The sequence below is a fragment of the Gambusia affinis genome, linkage group LG20 (genome assembly GCF_019740435.1).
Source record: "Gambusia affinis linkage group LG20, SWU_Gaff_1.0, whole genome shotgun sequence".
NCBI classification, from domain to species: domain Eukaryota; kingdom Metazoa; phylum Chordata; class Actinopteri; order Cyprinodontiformes; family Poeciliidae; genus Gambusia; species Gambusia affinis.
The window spans coordinates 7,314,078-7,330,116 of record NC_057887.1 but is presented as its reverse complement, the minus strand read 5'-3'; the positions used below and the strand labels follow the sequence as shown (position 1 = coordinate 7,330,116).

Here is a 16,039-nt window from a genome sequence, read left to right as displayed (position 1 = left end):
GTGGATCTCATGATCCCGTTTTAAAATTTGTCCGTTGAAAAAAAAAATCCATCACAGATTCAAAAAGCAAGCAGATTTTCCAGAACAAGATTCATTTAGCATCAAGAAAATATTTGTATTTTAGCTAACGACTATCCCAAAAAATTTCAAGGTTTTACAAATTAATGCCTCAAACTCAAAACTTATAGTGATGTGTATATACATTATAAGTCTATGAACTACTGATTTGATTTAGCGAAATTTAACTTCCCTTTGCGATTAATAAACTATTTTTGAATTTGAACTGGAAATTAAAAGCCTTATAACCTCAGAGGTTATAAGGAAAGATTTCAAACCCTAGACGTCTTCATTCTAATACATTAATCAGAGCAGAAAACAGAGCAAAAACTTTTTTTTTTTGATGAATCAGCTCATCAACTCAGAAATCCTCTGACAGAACAGAAAAAAGAAATTTCTACTACTAAATCAAGTAGAAAGTTGGGAGTAATAACAGGCGTGTCATGTTAGACAGTTGATTAGATCCTCTGTAAACATCTTGCTATCATATTCTTCTGATAGAGAAGACTTCATTTAAACTCTTCTAACAATCTATAGCTCATCAGTTTTTATTTCTTTCAAGTTTTCCTGTAATTAACTTAGCATTTAATATCATTGATAACTGCTGCCTTTGGAGGCTGAGCTGGAGCTCTAGGGTTGTTTGTCTCTGAGCATTGCACGTTCTGACCTTGAACCCGTTTGCTATGATGTCCACTCACCAGAAGACTTCTGGTAGCTGACCTAAATATTTTCAATTTCTTTGGCAATATGTCTTTTCGCAGCACGACGGACATGGACAGTTCCGAAGCGATCCTTTCAACCCTTCCCAGATTGGTGTGCGGCAACAGTTGCTGCTCTTAAGATCGCGGAGGACGTCTTCCTCGTCCCAGCACACGTTGTGTAGCCCCATTTTTAAACCAACCCCGGGGTCAAGCAAGTGAAAACCTTTAAAGCCGAAAGGCTTTGAAGCAAAGCAAACACTGTATCCGCCCCTGTCAGTGGAGCGCGACCGCAAAGCGAAGCGGTGCTTTGCGAGCTGCAGCTAATCCTCTTATGTAAGCGCTCATTTAATTCAGTTTTCAGCGCGGCCTCTAATCCTCCATCAGCCGCGTGTTAATCCACAGAAGAAGATGTCACTCTCAGGCAGCGAACGGTCGAACATCTGCAGATGTTCGGGACGTTTCTCAGCAGGACGGAAATATGAAATGATGCATAGTGTTGATTTTTGATTTTGATTTTTATGTTTTTACGCTTAAAAAGTCATTATTACAGTTGTCTTCCTGTCTCCTCTGAGAAACAGTAATCATTCCAACTCTCCCAGACACAACAGATGGATTCAATTGCCAAGCTAAACACAGCAGGTGATTATTACTGTTCCAAAAAGTGAAAATTGAACCATTATTACTCCCAGACTTACATTTAAGCCTTTAAAATGCTGCAAATTTCCTGAAGGTCTTTTAGAGTTTCTCTTTGGACTTTGACTGCTATTCCGTTCAGTTTCAGCTTACATACAGGCAGCGGAATGTGTATGCATGAAAGATAAAGGAATGAAAGTAAAGGCTGTTGTTGCTGTTTCAGTGGATGTGGAGGGATAACAACTTTCTCTCCCTCCCTCTCTGCTCATCATCCCCTGATGTCATCAAGCACAGGAAGAGAGAGAGAGAGAAGGAGAGAGAGATAGAGCGAGCTGCAGGCAGAGTGGTCAACTGTTTCTCCTCTTCAGGCTTTCCGGTCATCTCTCCGAGTACCAGCAGCATGACGGAGCCTCCGAGCGCCCTGAGCAGTCCAGATGTGGAGGTGAAGAGTCTGCAGCTGGACGAGCGCCCAGGTCAGTGTGCGTCGGCTCGTCGTCCCCCGTCAGACAGACTAAAAATGTTACTGTTTCAAAATGCCTTCAGTTTCTAACGTCTGCTTTTAGTTCTATCTCAGCCGCCAAAAACCATTTCTGTTGTCGCCATTCGCTCTGCAGCAGAGTAAAGCAAACCCACCTGAGCCGTCTGTCTCTGTTATGATCCCGCTGATGAAGAGTCACTTCCAGCTCAAACATCTGGACTCCAGCAGCGGCTGACACGCCAATGATTCTGCTGCGACGATTCCAAACTAAAATTACAAACCAACTTGGTCTGAATCCTTTGATACAGAGCTGTCCTGTCTAGGTTTCATGTTCAGCTTTGAGAAACTTAAGTCTGAAGGCCTCATGTCGTAGAAGGAGATTTTTACTCTTGGTAAACAATTTGTTCCTTTTTTTTTTTTTTTTTTTTAAACGAGAAAAAAAAAATACACGACAGAGGTCAGAAAACACTGGCCTACGAGGTCGTCGAGAGGGAAGAGACTGATGCTGTTGTCAGGACAAATGAGAAGGTGCATGACAATGAGCTGACCGAGCAGCTGGGATGAGAGGGAGTTTTACCAGACTGGTATGTTGGGTAATTCTAAACCTTTGTTGTGATGAAATGAATGTTATTTCATCACGATGTGAAGAAGAGGAATCTACTGAACATTATTACTGCCAGACTTACATTTAAGCCTTTAGAATGCTGCAAATTTTCTGAAGGTCTTTTAGAGAGAGAAAAAAAAACAAAAAAAATGTGGCGGCTCCATGTCTCAGGAATTTAATATAAATTCAGTTGATCATGTTTTTACTGACACACACTTACTTAAAGACGCAATGTAGCGCCTCCCAGAGCAGTGTTGTTGTTTACAGAAGGCTCTAACCGGATAGGAATGTGCTGAGGATGATTATTGTCTTTTTTAGCTGAATAATCAGGCTAACAATGGACTGGATATCAAGAGCTGCTAATTTTGTGCTACTAAAAGCGCTGCTTTTTTTCCCTACTGATGTGGCTCTGTATGAACTCAACCGTTTTGTCACTTCCTGCTGAATATTTGCTTTGAGGACGGTTTGTTTACTCCTGGGACGTCCTCGTAGCATGTTTGTTTGTGTGGCGAGGATTTGAGAAGCGTCTCCGAGCTAAGTCTGAAAGATGAGCGGTGCTACTTTGATGGATGTTCGTTGCTTCACGTATCCCAGCAATATCCTGTTCCAACAAGACTAGAGTGGCATATTTCTGAAAAAACAGGCCAGCAAAAACTTAAAGTCAGCCGTTGATTGGTTTTTTGGCTTTGCAGGAGGGTACATTAGCTTACCACGTTGTCTTGTCATTGTGCCTTCTGGTCACTGGTCTTCGGTACTTCTTCAGCACTTTGGCCTGTATGTACCATTGTACCATGTATGTACTGGAAGTCGCCATTCTTCCTTCCAGTTGCTTCCAAAGTTGCATGATGATGACGAACAATAACAGGAGCTCAGTGTTGCCTTCTCTTGTGTGGCAAAGTAAGTTGACAAAAGCTGGAGGTGGCACTGTGTGCAATGCAAATGCAACCAGCGTCGGGACACAACAGGTCAAAAACGTGCAAAAAAGGACCTGGCAAATCCAGGTTTGATATATCAAAATGTCAATTCAATTCACGGTAGAGAGGACTGTTTTTGCCCTGCGAACCAAAAAGAGAGTCGTGCATTTTCGGGGATCCGGCTCCCATCCGAACGGAACGTTTCTCTTGGAGAACAGATGACCGTCGCCGCTCCAGAAGGAGGAAGAATCACATTAGAAAAGGGTGAAAGCGGTTCAGTGTCCGTTGAATGATTGGGATCCTTATCGTCTGCTGTCCTGCAGACCGGAAGAATAAATGAGAGCCACTGTCCTCTCCTCTCAAACCGAGACCAGCGGCGGCTGGTTTTCGCTGGCGCTGCCGACAAATTTAAATTTAAGCAGAAAAGCAAACAGTCCAGACGGAGCCGTGGGACATAAAGGTCTGACTGCTCCGAGTTTGGATTCTGGATGCAAATTGCAGCCGAAAAACGTCAGAGATAACAGCTTTGAGAGAACCATCCGGAGATAATAAGAACATGGAGTTACAGTAAAAGATGAAGGACAAGTTACAATAGGTAAAGAAAAGGAAAGGAGATAACTGGGAATTTTGAGTTGATTCATGCCGTTTTAGGAAATCAAAAGGTGAAACTGTGATTAAAAACAGCATTGTTACATTATCCCAAACCAGCCGTACGTTGTGACCTCTTTCAAGGATCGTCTCTCCCAGTGATGGTTGGATGGATCAGTTTGGGCAGGTGGCAATGGCTCAGAGACCTTAAGAGGAAAAAACAGCTCACAGTCTCTCTGTTTCTTTGTGGTGGGGATTTTGGCAGCTCAGCCGGCTGATTTCCATCCCTGTGGATAATTACCTTCCCAGTGGGGATGAATGGACACATCACTTCCTCCGTTCACATAAAGGATGGAAGGATAAACAGAAAAAGAAAAAAAAAACTGTGGTTCTCCTGAAGGTGTTTGTAAATCTGATCATGAGTCAAAGTTTCAAATTACCTGATATTTACTCTGCTAAAAATTAAAATGTTCTTTTTTGATTTCTCCAAATGCCACCCCTCAGAAGAGAAACAAATAAGATCAGAACTGACTTTCACCTCCTCTCCAACCTGTATTTTTATTATTTTATTTTTTTTACTTTTCCCCTCGGTCAGCTCTCAGAATGCGGGTCCCCCAGGCCTGAAAAGCTTGGAGCCTCCTGCTGTCCTCACCTCCTCAACAGGCTCCTTGTTCGTCCTTCAAGCTCTCAGTGTCTTTGTGGACTGAAGCCTTTTTGTCCTCAAACATAGGCAGAAAAGAAGGGATGGGAGAGAAAGAGGAGGAGGAGGAGGAGAACAGGGACAAACGAATACAGAGCACAGCGGTCCTCGCAGGACGACACGGATTTCCTTTTCTCCGTTCTGTTGGTTTTAAAGGGCCGAACGACGCAATGAGGACCATGACGTAGTTCTGTTGTCGGATGTTGTTTTGTTAGCTCCCGCTGACACGATTCTGAGCTGGAATCTGACTCAGGGTCAGAGTATCCGACTTTAATAGATTAATCCCTCGCTGTGACTCTGAAATAATCCTCTTGCATCATGAAAAAACAACAAAAAAGGAAAAAACGCCCTGAACGTCAAAAAGGACGGGAGCACCGAACTGCTACTCTTCTTTCACGTTTGAGTACTGGACCACTTTTCCTGCCAGTTCTCATCGATTTCTGTATGAGATATTTTTGAAATGATTAAGGTGACGCGTGATATTGGATGCCGTTTCCGGGGAAAATGGGACAACAGAACAACTGAATGTCTCCATGGATTGGTATTCACGATATCAGTGTGGCTGAAATAATGCAACATTGCACAGAGGAAAGCTTTTCTGGAATTTGTTAAAAGTCCCATGCAGCAAAGGATGAGTGTTGAGACATAAACTTGAGCTGAGGAGATCGGGTTTTCCACAAATCTTCATGTTTGCTGTAACGTGGCTTCCTCTTATTGACAATACATAAATAAATAGTAGAAATAGAGTTTGTTGTTAGAAAATTTATTTTATATCGGTTTCTGTAGAAGTATGTCACAGTTGCTCTCAAAAATCTACATTTTCGTTTTTCCAGAGTCAGAGTCTGCGGACAGCGGCATCGGGGACGGGGACGAGCTGCCGGTTCCTCAGCAGATCCTGATCAGCAACGTCACATGCGACTCCTTCAAGATCAGCTGGAACATGGAGAGCAGAGGCCAGGATCGGATCACGCATTACTTTGTTGACTTGAACAAGAAGGAAGACAAGAGCTCCAACAAGTTCAAGCACATGGTGCGAGACGTTCAGCCGTGACGATTGAGAGATCTCCGTCGACGCGGCCGCCGCATTGATTGAATCTCACTCTTTGTTCCAGGACGTACCGACCAAGCTGGTGGCCAAAGCGGTTCCTCTGCCGATGACGGTCAGAGGTCACTGGTTCCTGAGCCCTCGGACGGAATACACCGTGGCCGTTCAGACAGCCACCAAGCAGCCTGACGGAGAATATGCTGTTTCTGCTTGGAGCGAGATCGTCGAGTTCTGCACAGCGGGTCAGACGGAAAAACTGGACCACCTGTTCTTCACTTGAGTTTCTTAGAATAAAGAGAAGGGTTCAGGTTTCACACTAATATTTTTGTCAGCTTTCAGATATAATGACCTTAGTCAATTTTTGCCAAAAGTGATTTTTTTTTTTACCTGAATTGTGTTTTTTTCTTATGTTTTGCAAAAAAAAAAAGTGATTTATTTATTTATTTATTTATTTATTTATTTATTTATTTATTTATTTATTTATTTATGTTTTGCCAAAATGACACAGGTCATTATTTTAGAAAGGCGACAATATTAAATCTTGTTAACCTCCTTTATATATATATATATATATATATAATGTCCTATTCTTATGTTAGACTGCAAAAACAGGATGCGTATTTCACATATCTTTATTTTTTTGTAAAAAGTCATTTTTGAAGTGATCAGTTTATCTGGCCGACATTCACACAGCTATAAACAAACCACATTCCAAACTTTCAGCTGGCCAACCTCATGTGCAGTTGTGCAGTTAAACTGAAACCCAAAGTTTGATTTTGCAGACTACTCCACCGTCCAGCTGAAGCAGCTCCTGCTAAAAGCAGAGGCCATCGCCGGCAGGATGTTACCGTTCACCGTCTTCTACAGAAACCAGCAGAGGGAGTACTTCCAACCAAACAGGTGTGACCCGCAGGTGTAACTTCACCAGCGCTCCATGCCGTGTTAAATGTGTTTTCACCTGTGCGTCTGTCTCTCTGCCTGTGTGTGTGTGTGTGTGTGTGCGTGTGTTTGTGTGTGTGTATTGTGAACAGCCAGTTTTACCGCTCCAGAGATGCTCAGTGCTGTCGCATGCTGCCGTCGGTAAAGGACAACAGCGGCAGCCACGGGTCACCCATCAGCGGTAAGCTGGAAGGAATCTTCTTCAGCTGCAACACAGAGTTCAACACTGGACGACCTCCGCAGGATTCTCCCTACGGGCCGTACCGCTTCCAGGTACATCAAAACAATAACCACAACAATCACATTTAATCTATCCGTCTGTCAAGTGCTACAACTTAAAAGCTGTTGGTCTGTTGGTCTGTCGGTTTCCTGGCACCTGCGGTGTTGTTGTAGTACTTGTTGCTATAGATTTTGTTCCTCTCCATGAAGTTGTGTCAGAAACCTTTGGAAAAATATGGATATAAAAGCATGTAAAGATTCATAGCATTCATATCATGCAGAGATATCTCAGTTCCATCACAGCCATCCTGAGCCCAACCCATCACATACGTCCATTTATGTTTTCCAGATCCAAGCAGACCTCCTGTTCAACCAGAACACCAACGCCTACTTTGGGGATTTTTACTGCATGTACACCTCGTATCACTATGTCGTTGTGGTCCTGGCCCCCAGTGGCTCCAAAGGGGACATTTTTTGTAGAGGTAAGCTGCCAGCCTTGGATAGGTCAAACAACTGCTTCCTGAGCTGCAGTGAGGAAGAGGACGGCTCGCTGTCCTTCCGTCACGCTCAGGACGTCATCCTGGAGGTGATCTACACCGAGCCGGTGGATGTGTCTCTGGGGACGGTGTCACAGATCAGCGGACACCAGCTGATGAGCCTGTCTACCCTCAACGCCAAGAAAGACCCCAGCTGCAAGGTCTGCAACATCAGCGTGGGACGTTAGCGGCTTCTGCAGACAGGATGACCAGCTGACCCCATGGTAACAAGCGCAGGAGGTACTAACTGACTTTAACTCTACTGGTTACGTGCCCAGCTGAAAAGGTCCTCCTAGAAACCAGGTTCTTGGATTGGTTCAGCATCAGCAAGACAGCGCCCTCATGTGGTCGTTTGGATGAAGATGGTTCAGGATGGATAAAGAAAACGTGGAAACTGCTGTTGGTTTCCTCCGTCAGTCTGTTGTTTTTATAACCTTTTCTGTCTGCTTTTATTGTTCCCATGGCAATCGATGTCGGTTCACAAAATATGCATCTAAACCCCAAAAGCTTAGAGATTATCATTGCCTTATCTTTTGTTTCAGTTGAGCTCTTCTGCAGTTTAGTGTTTGGGTTGGGGGAGGTTGCGAAATCGACATAAAATCTAGAAACAAACTAATTCAAATGGCAACAGAAGACTATGTTTATGTCAGACTGTTAGTCGGTGGAGAATAACGTCTAGATGCTGTGAATATTCTGTCTTCAGAATCAATAAACAGAAATGATACCTGAAGAAAACTTGCTGTCTTTAATGGTGGTTTCTGTCAAAAACAGCCAGGTAGCTTCCAGAGCTTTTAGCATTTTTAATCAAACAAGAGAGCTAAGTCTATTTATAAAGTTTAAGAAAGAAATAAGGAGCAACCTGAGTTAATAAGATGCTGATCTTCGTCTTCGTCTGTATCTCCTCATCATTGAGTTCACTCCAACATCTCTGACAGGAAACTCTCAACAGTATTTATGTAATACAGTCATCAAACACTTTCCTACTGGGTCAGTCAATAAAGAGACATTACAACTGAATATAATCTGTATAAATGTGGTGTGAAATGTTACTAAGAATGCTTTCCAACAGTTACCATAAGTACAACTAGAATAGATGTGTTGACAGAACAGAGCCCTGAGGAACCCCGTGTCAGTTCAGTGTAAAAACTAAGGCTGCAAAACTTGCCAAAGATAGAACATCTTTTTTTTTTAATCTATGTTATATCTGTGGTTTTACTAGTAAGCTATGCCTCCAAGAATTCACTTATCAGAATAGAGAAAAAGAGAGAAAACAGGAAGAAGAAACTCAAAACGTAATGGCCTCATAAGAGAGGACAACACAAACAGCAAAAAGACAGAGACGGACATTTACCTGGACATGGATCAACGGCTGCTGATGTTGCTCCTGCTAGCGCTCTGGGGGTCAGGTAGGACAAAAAAAATGTTAGGGTCAAAATGCAAAAATAAAACATTTCAGTCAATTGAATTGTGTAGAATTATTAAATAATTCTACAATAGTTTTAAACCAATAAATAAATGGTTTAAAATGTTTCTCTTTTTTTGCACGGTTTTTGTTATTATTGTTTAAAATATTGTACATCTGCTTTCTTGACTGGGGCTGTTTTGCTAAAAGATCGTTTGATATTTTTTGCTCTTAGAAAACAGAAATTACTTGATGACATCAAAGCACTGAGTGTCTCAGGTTTGATGAGTTAAAACTCATTTGGGCAACATTATTAAGAAGTTAGTGTGACTTAAAGCTTGAACTGAATAGTTATATTTAATTCAGCTCAGTTTGATTAAAAAACCGTATCTCAGGTTTTATCAACAAAACTCAGAAAAAGGGAGATGTTGTATATTTTTGATGAGGTTTTTTTGTTTGTTTGTTTGTTTGTTCCTATTTATGTCTATAGAGCAGCAGGCTGAAGGAAACCACAGCCCAGCAGGTAATCAGATCCCGTTCAGTCAACATAAATGTTCATATTGCACCAAAAATACATCGATACATGTTTAGGTATTGAAAAAAACACATTTATATCCAACAAACAGCAATCTGATTTACAATAATGAAATTTGCAATGTGGTACATTTTTTTATTAGAACAGCCAAATACAAGGTGACAGCATTTATAACAGAGCAACATGCATAGAGATGGACCTGGATTAATTTATTAAATATTAACTGTTTTAAGGAACACAGGATTAAGATTTATAACACATCAACTTATCAAGGGCTACAATGGATTGGAAGAGAGATTTTTTTTTAGTTTATCAGTGTCATTACCATAGCACTACAATCTCCCTTGAAAAATCTTGATAGTATTTTCTCAGTGGGGAGCATTTTCCATGAGCATGGCTCACACTCTGAAGAGCAATGTAATATTTCACAATAAAAGACAATAATTAAAGTAAGGAGATTTAGATTGAAAATGTAAAGTACAGACAGAAAACATGTAATAGTTTTTATGCATTAAGGCTAATGCCTCATTATGTGGGTTGTGCATTTAATTGGAAAAAAAAACAAAAAACTTACCCTTTCCAGGTTTTTCTGCAGCTCTATCTTAGTGGATCAAGGTTCATGGACAATTCATCTGATTATACCTCTCACTATGACGACATAAAGAAGCATTAGAGGAAAAAAGCACAAACATGTTGTTAAACATGGTGGTTAAAAATTATTATTCGTCTCTTCTTGATCTTTCAGGATCTTCATGTGAAACAACAAAAGCTGACATTGTGATGTTGGTCGACGGGTCTGGAAGTTTTACCGCTGGCGGATTTCAAGATATGAAATTATTTATATCTGAACTAGTTCAAAATCTCCATATTGGGCCCATCAGTTTCCAGATTGGTAATAATTTATGATCATTCACTAGAGTTGTTTAAGTCGGGACACTGTTTTAAGAAGAGAAGTATTGAAACATTTAAAACCACAAGTAATAATGTTTTATTTCTATTCATCCAGGACATCACTAGTACATTCATAAAAACAATAACTCATAATTATTTGGTTTTACCAATAACTGTGTGCTTTTTGTAGGTCTGACTATGTACAGTGACGTAGCAACAACTGAGTGGAATTTGAACACATACAGAACCAAAGAGTCCCTGCTGAATGCTATTGAAAATATTCAATATCTTGGTGGAGGCACATACACAGGTTAGCATATTATTACTAATAAAGCAGATACTCGGCATGAAGAGCTGTGGAGTTTCAGGTTCTGTTCTGTCACAAACCAGAACATTTCACACAAAAAAAAGTGAAACTGTGGCATTTCAGCCACTGTATGAAATCTAACAGTTTCCTTCTATTAGACAAACAACCTCTGATGAGAATTCAGACTTCACTAGATAATGGATTACAAGGAGAAAGGAGAAGGTGTTCAGTGATCCGATGACAGAATTCTGTCTGTTTGCTAAAGTGAGATTTCTATTCTTTTCTAGGTAGCAGAGTGGAGAGTAGTGCTCTCAGAAGCATCTTATTTCAGGAGACAGGCAAACAAGAATCTGAGGAGACTGTAGCTCTGAGCCTTTAAAATGACTTTTAATACTTTTTGTTGTTGCAACTTACAGGAAAAGCTCTGGAACACATTCTGCATCGCAGCTTCAAACCCAAAGTGGGGATGCGTGCTGACTCTAAAAAAGTGGCAATTCTCATCACTGATGGAAATGCTCAGGATAAAGTGACGTCCGCTGCCAATAACCTGAAGGACACTGGGATAGAGATATACGCTATTGGTGACTGGCTTTTCCTGGATTGATTCAATTGAAATAATCAGAGTACAACACTTCAACATCAAAAGTTGCTTGGATAAGTTGGATGAGTAAAGTTGCTAAGATAGAGTCCAATGTGATGGGTGGCTATTTGTTTTCAGACTGATTATTAGTCTGAGAGACACACATCAGAACCAGAGTTGTCTACAGAAGTTTTAGTTTAGTCCTGTTGTCCATCAAGCTGTTTTGTTCTTAATGTATCAGTACACTAATGGTATTTTTTTATCATTATTTATTAGGTGCTTATGATGTTTTTCTGACAAAATTGAGGGATATTGCTTCTGGAGATTATGGAACATATATGCACACCGCTTCAGATTTTAGATCCCTCCACAGGATTGTAAACAACCTGACCCAGAGCCTGTGTCACAGTGCTCCCAGCACAGGTAGGTATCATCTGCATACAATTAGCAACAGGTGGATATTCTTCTGACTCATTTTGGGATTGTTAACTCTCTAAAGCACTGGTCTTAAACTCCAGTCCAAAAAGGTCAGTGTCCTTCAGATTCTAGACAGTAGAAATGAATGGAAGTCAATGGAAGGATCCCAAAAAAAATAGCCATGCAAACATGTGTGTGTGTGTGTGTGTGCGTGTGTGTGTGTGTGTGTGTGTGCGTGTTCAGACTCTGTCAGGTTGGTGAATGGTCCCAGTCTGTGTTCAGGCAGACTGGAGGTGAAAACCTCCCAGTCCAACCAGATCTGGTCTACAGTATGTGAAGCTGACATTGACCGGCAAGATGCAGAGGTGGTCTGCAGGGAGCTTGGCTGTGGATCTCCTTCAGCCCTGCAGGGGGCGCTCTATGGAGAAGTGGAATCTCCAACATGGACAGCAGAGTTCCAGTGTGGAGGAACAGAATCCTCCCTCCTGGACTGTAGAAGATCAGGCTCTGTTAGAAACACCTGCTCACCTGACAAAGCCGTCGGACTCACCTGTTCAGGTAGAAAAGGGGCGGAGTTATTCTTGTTCTAATCAAACTGTACCATCATTTACTGATGACTGTCTGATTTGTGTTCAGAACCGGTCAGGTTGGTGGGAGGAGCCAGTGGCTGTGAAGGAACACTGGAGCTGAAACGAGCTGAGTGGAGACCAGTTAAAGGTCCCGACTGGTTCTTGATGGAAGCAGCTGCCGTCTGTGGTCACATGAAATGTGGTTCTGCTGTTTCTGTTCAAAAACGTGCAAATTCCTCAGTCAGATCTGTGTGGTGGGTCAGTTCTGACTGTGTTCGGCCTGGATATCCTCTGACAGAATGCGCATCAGCAGATTCATCTTCCTCCATCCTGGATGTTACCTGTTTAAGTAAGTCTCTGAGTAACTTTTAAATCAAACTAAGAGTTTTTAACAGGTACTTACTGATCCAGAAGCGGTAAAAGCCGTTACCGTTTCACTTGTTTTTGCTCAACTCTGCTGCAATGTCTTCTGCAAGGATGGGAAATGTGACAAAGAAAAAAGGAGTATTAGTCCCTCCAATGATATCTGTGAGCCTAAATCTCATTGTTGTCATATGATCAGTCCCACGTGGATTTAGACTTCTCTCCTAAATTTCATTTAGAGTTTAATGCAGCAGAAAGACATGAAGAACTCTTGCCAGAGAAAACTGGATTTGCCCACGTTGTAAGATGTTGAATAATAGAGCAGTGAACTGATATTAAGGATTCATTTCTCCACTCTTCTCCCATCTCTCCTCTGTTCAGACTCTGTCAGGTTGGTGAATGGTCCCAGTCTGTGTTCAGGCAGACTGGAGGTGAAAACCTCCCAGTCCAAACAGATCTGGTCTACAGTATGTGAAGCTGACATTGACCGGCAAGATGCAGAGGTGGTCTGTAGGGAGCTTGGCTGTGGACCTCCTTCAGTCCTGCAGGGGGCGCTCGATGGAGAAGTGGAATCTCCGACATGGACAGCAGAGTTCCAGTGTGGGGGAACAGAATCTTCCCTCCTGGACTGTAGAAGATCAGGCTCTGTTAGAAACACCTGCTCACCTGACAAAGCCGTCGGACTCACCTGTTCAGGTAGAAAAGGGGCGGAGTTATTCTTGTTCTGATCAAACTGTATGATCATTTCTGATTTGTGTTCAGAACCGGTCAGGTTGGTGGGAGGAGCCAGTCGCTGTGAAGGAACACTGGAGGTGAAGCTCGGAACATGGAAACCAGTGAAAGCCTCAGGTTGGACCGTGCAGGAAGCAGCTGCAGCCTGCAGAGATTTGGACTGTGGTTCAGTCGTTTCCATGGGAACCAGGAATGACTCTTCAGTTAGACAAGTTTGGGAAATTGAGATCAGGTGTTTGAAATCTGGATACCCACTAAGGCAGTGTGCATCGCCGTCATTGTTGTCATCGCAGTCTGGCACAATTCTGGAGCTTGTGTGCACAGGTAGAATCCAACAAAAGCCGCCTTGTGTGTCAAAGCACTTATAGTCGACACGACCTTGTAGTTCGATGATGCTGATTGTTGCTAAATCTAAATTCAGATTCAAATGTGATGCAGCACTGAAACCACACATGAAACTGACAAGACAACCATCTGTCTCCTTTCAGACCTGCTGGTTCAGCCGATCATTTCGGTGTCGTCCCGTGGCGGGGTCAGAGGCGCCCTGCAGCGGAGTTCAGTAGGAGTGTTTCAGGGCTCCAGCTTCACCATCGGCTGCTCCATCCAGCCACAGTATCCAGGAGGCTCCTTCCAGCTCTCCTTCAACTCTTCCAACACGACACACAGCTACGCCCAGCCAGCCAGCAATCACTCTGCACGCTTCCTGTTTCCTGCTGCAGAGCCGGCCCACAGAGGAAGCTACCGCTGTGTTTATAACGTCCATGTTTTCTCTCATAACTTCTCCTCCGACAGCCGTGTGCTGACTCTGACGGTCTCAGGTAAGCCGACGGAGAGCTGAACGCAGCTCAGTTTGTTCTTGTGCTCATTTAGTGACGGCGTGCGTCTCATCAGATCCAGCAGTTTTCATCATCAGACTGGTGGTCCTGCTGTTTTGTCTGCTGATCTTCATCTCTGCGATTTACTGCAGTCACAAGGTTGCGAAGAGGTTTGTTTCTGACTCAGCTGAAAGCCTTCAGACTGGTGATGATGCTCGAACTCAGGTGGATGTCTGCTGGTATCTTCCTACAGGCCACCAGAGGGCAGCAGACTGTCCCACGGAAGATCGTGGATGTTGGAGGAAACGAAGAGGGAGGAGGTAGTGGAAGAACAAGAGGAGGCAGCTCTGTAGCGACACCGTATGGTGGAGAATGTGTACTGAAGGAAGCAGCTCCTTAGAACCGCTGAAACATTCTTTCTGTTACTTTGATGCTCAATGTCTTTTGCTGTATTTTTTGTTTGGTTCTGTTTTTCCAGACTATTGTCTTTTGTTTTTTTTATTAATGACTTTTAATATAGTCCTTATGATATGTTTTCAGAGTGTTTAGGTTTATGTAAATCTCAGATTCTCCAGAGAGTTTATAATCAGTAGTGCAGCTGTGAGTTTGCTTTTTGTGTTGATATGTGTTGAGGACATTCAGTCAGAATGATGAGTATGGATCTACGTTGGGGTCATAAAGATTGTTCAAAAGGAAACAAAAACTGAAAAAATAATAATAAATTTGAAACCAAAAAAAAAAAAATTAAACTTGATCTGAAAAATAGTCTTGAACTTTTTTTACTTTCACATCCTTTTCAGTTTTAAATCTTTTTATTTTATTTTATTTTTTTTTTCATTTTCAACATACATGATGGCCTCAACTTAGCTCCCCAGGTTGCATCAGGTCTCACATAAAGTGATTAAAAACAAAGTATCTCTTTGGATGTTAAGTCTGTTTTGAACTTTATCTGTCAGGTAAAACAACTTTGAAGATAAATGGAAACATTTTATTTTAGCCACTCTAATATTAAGTCTCTAATTTTTGTTTCTAATAAAGATGATTTTGTTGTTGCATTTTTAATCTAACTACAAACCAAATTTAATGTGTAAATCCTAAAAACAAGACACAGCCTCTATCTATACCACCAAAGACAAACCATGTTGTGTGTTTTGGAATAGGAAACCCCAAGGAAGGATGAGTTGAATTAAACTAGAACTAGCAGTGCCTTCTATAAGAACTTCTACTTTAATTTTCAAGATCAATCCAAACTGCTTTGGAAATAAGAAAAAAATAATAATACAATAACCTTTTTCGGCTGGATTTTCACTCTGCCTGGAAACACGTCTGAGCCCAACCCTAAATATTCATCAGTCTGGAAATCCTGAGTCCTGCAGGCGAAATAGTTTCAGGTTATTTGATTCATTGATGAAACCCTGGTTCCTCTTTCAGTCCTACTAAAAATAAACCTATCAAGAAATGAACAACACCCAGTAAAAAAAAAAAAAAAGCAAATTTCAAAATCAACAACACACATTTTGCAAAGCACTAACTTCTGCTTTAGACACAAGAAATATGTCACAATGTTCTGCCATTTCCAAACAACTAGTCAAACAGCTGTTGCGCTATCGTTAAAGAGCTTCATTTAAAACCCACTTGTTGTGGCGACACCATTAATGCCATCAAATGGAGTGGAAGACAAAGTGGAAGTCCACAAAGAACAAGGAAGAAGTCGACGAACTGGTCATGAGGCAGAAAGAACGTGCTTGAAGAAGAAGAGGATCAATGTCACGAAATAAATTCTGATCAGTAACCATTGAATACATTTTAGAGTGATGCTGAGGGAAGCTGGATGGACAGTTATACTGTATATAACATTAATTGGAGCTTCAGAGCTTTTACATTAACGCTGGGCCCTTAAAACGCCCCAGGCACAAATTAGAGTTGCTGTCTGTAACACATATTCAGACAGAGGGGAATGTCTTTATTTATTCTGAAGCCTAAAATTAAACATTTGCTGCAGGAAACTGATTCT

The 16,039-nt window shown here is 41.7% G+C and overlaps 2 protein-coding genes across 3 annotated transcripts; both read left to right on the top strand.

The window, feature by feature from the left end:
- The first annotated feature begins 1,334 nt into the window (after nucleotides 1–1,334).
- Nucleotides 1,335–8,343, top strand: LOC122823349 (phytanoyl-CoA hydroxylase-interacting protein-like). 2 transcript variants are annotated; one of them, XM_044102854.1, is made up of 7 exons: nucleotides 1,335–1,397; nucleotides 1,760–1,864; nucleotides 5,509–5,705; nucleotides 5,788–5,962; nucleotides 6,503–6,620; nucleotides 6,752–6,932; nucleotides 7,228–8,343. In XM_044102854.1, the coding sequence occupies exons 1-7, from the start codon at nucleotides 1,367–1,369 to the stop codon at nucleotides 7,600–7,602; spliced, it is 1,182 nt and encodes a 393-aa protein (XP_043958789.1). In that variant the 5' UTR covers nucleotides 1,335–1,366; the 3' UTR covers nucleotides 7,603–8,343. The 2 variants fall into 2 exon arrangements, with proteins under 2 accessions (XP_043958789.1, XP_043958791.1); XM_044102856.1 differs by lacking the exons at nucleotides 1,335–1,397; nucleotides 1,760–1,864 and adding an exon at nucleotides 4,781–5,216.
- A 1,401-nt stretch (nucleotides 8,344–9,744) lies between these two features.
- LOC122823463 (scavenger receptor cysteine-rich type 1 protein M130-like) lies at nucleotides 9,745–14,579 on the top strand. Its single transcript, XM_044103121.1, has 8 exons — nucleotides 9,745–9,768; nucleotides 11,726–12,104; nucleotides 12,183–12,464; nucleotides 12,860–13,174; nucleotides 13,241–13,534; nucleotides 13,699–14,028; nucleotides 14,102–14,195; nucleotides 14,279–14,579. Exons 1-8 carry the CDS (start codon nucleotides 9,745–9,747, stop codon nucleotides 14,376–14,378), a joined length of 1,818 nt encoding a protein of 605 aa, XP_043959056.1. The 3' UTR covers nucleotides 14,379–14,579.
- The last annotated feature ends 1,460 nt before the right edge of the window (nucleotides 14,580–16,039 follow it).

Bases quoted from the DNA above. Each gene is read 5' to 3' on its own strand.
- LOC122823349 (XM_044102854.1), top strand. From the start codon at position 1,367: ATGGATTCAATTGCCAAGCTAAACACAGCAG. The intron at 5,963-6,502 runs GTCAGACGGAAA...TTGATTTTGCAG, and splicing joins CGTCGAGTTCTGCACAGCGG to ACTACTCCACCGTCCAGCTG. The intron at 6,933-7,227 runs GTACATCAAAAC...TATGTTTTCCAG, and splicing joins ACGGGCCGTACCGCTTCCAG to ATCCAAGCAGACCTCCTGTT.
- LOC122823463 (XM_044103121.1), top strand. From the start codon at position 9,745: ATGGCTCACACTCTGAAGAGCAAT. The intron at 9,769-11,725 runs GTAATATTTCAC...CAAAAAAAATAG, and splicing joins CTCACACTCTGAAGAGCAAT to CCATGCAAACATGTGTGTGT. The intron at 14,196-14,278 runs GTTTGTTTCTGA...ATCTTCCTACAG, and splicing joins AGTCACAAGGTTGCGAAGAG to GCCACCAGAGGGCAGCAGAC.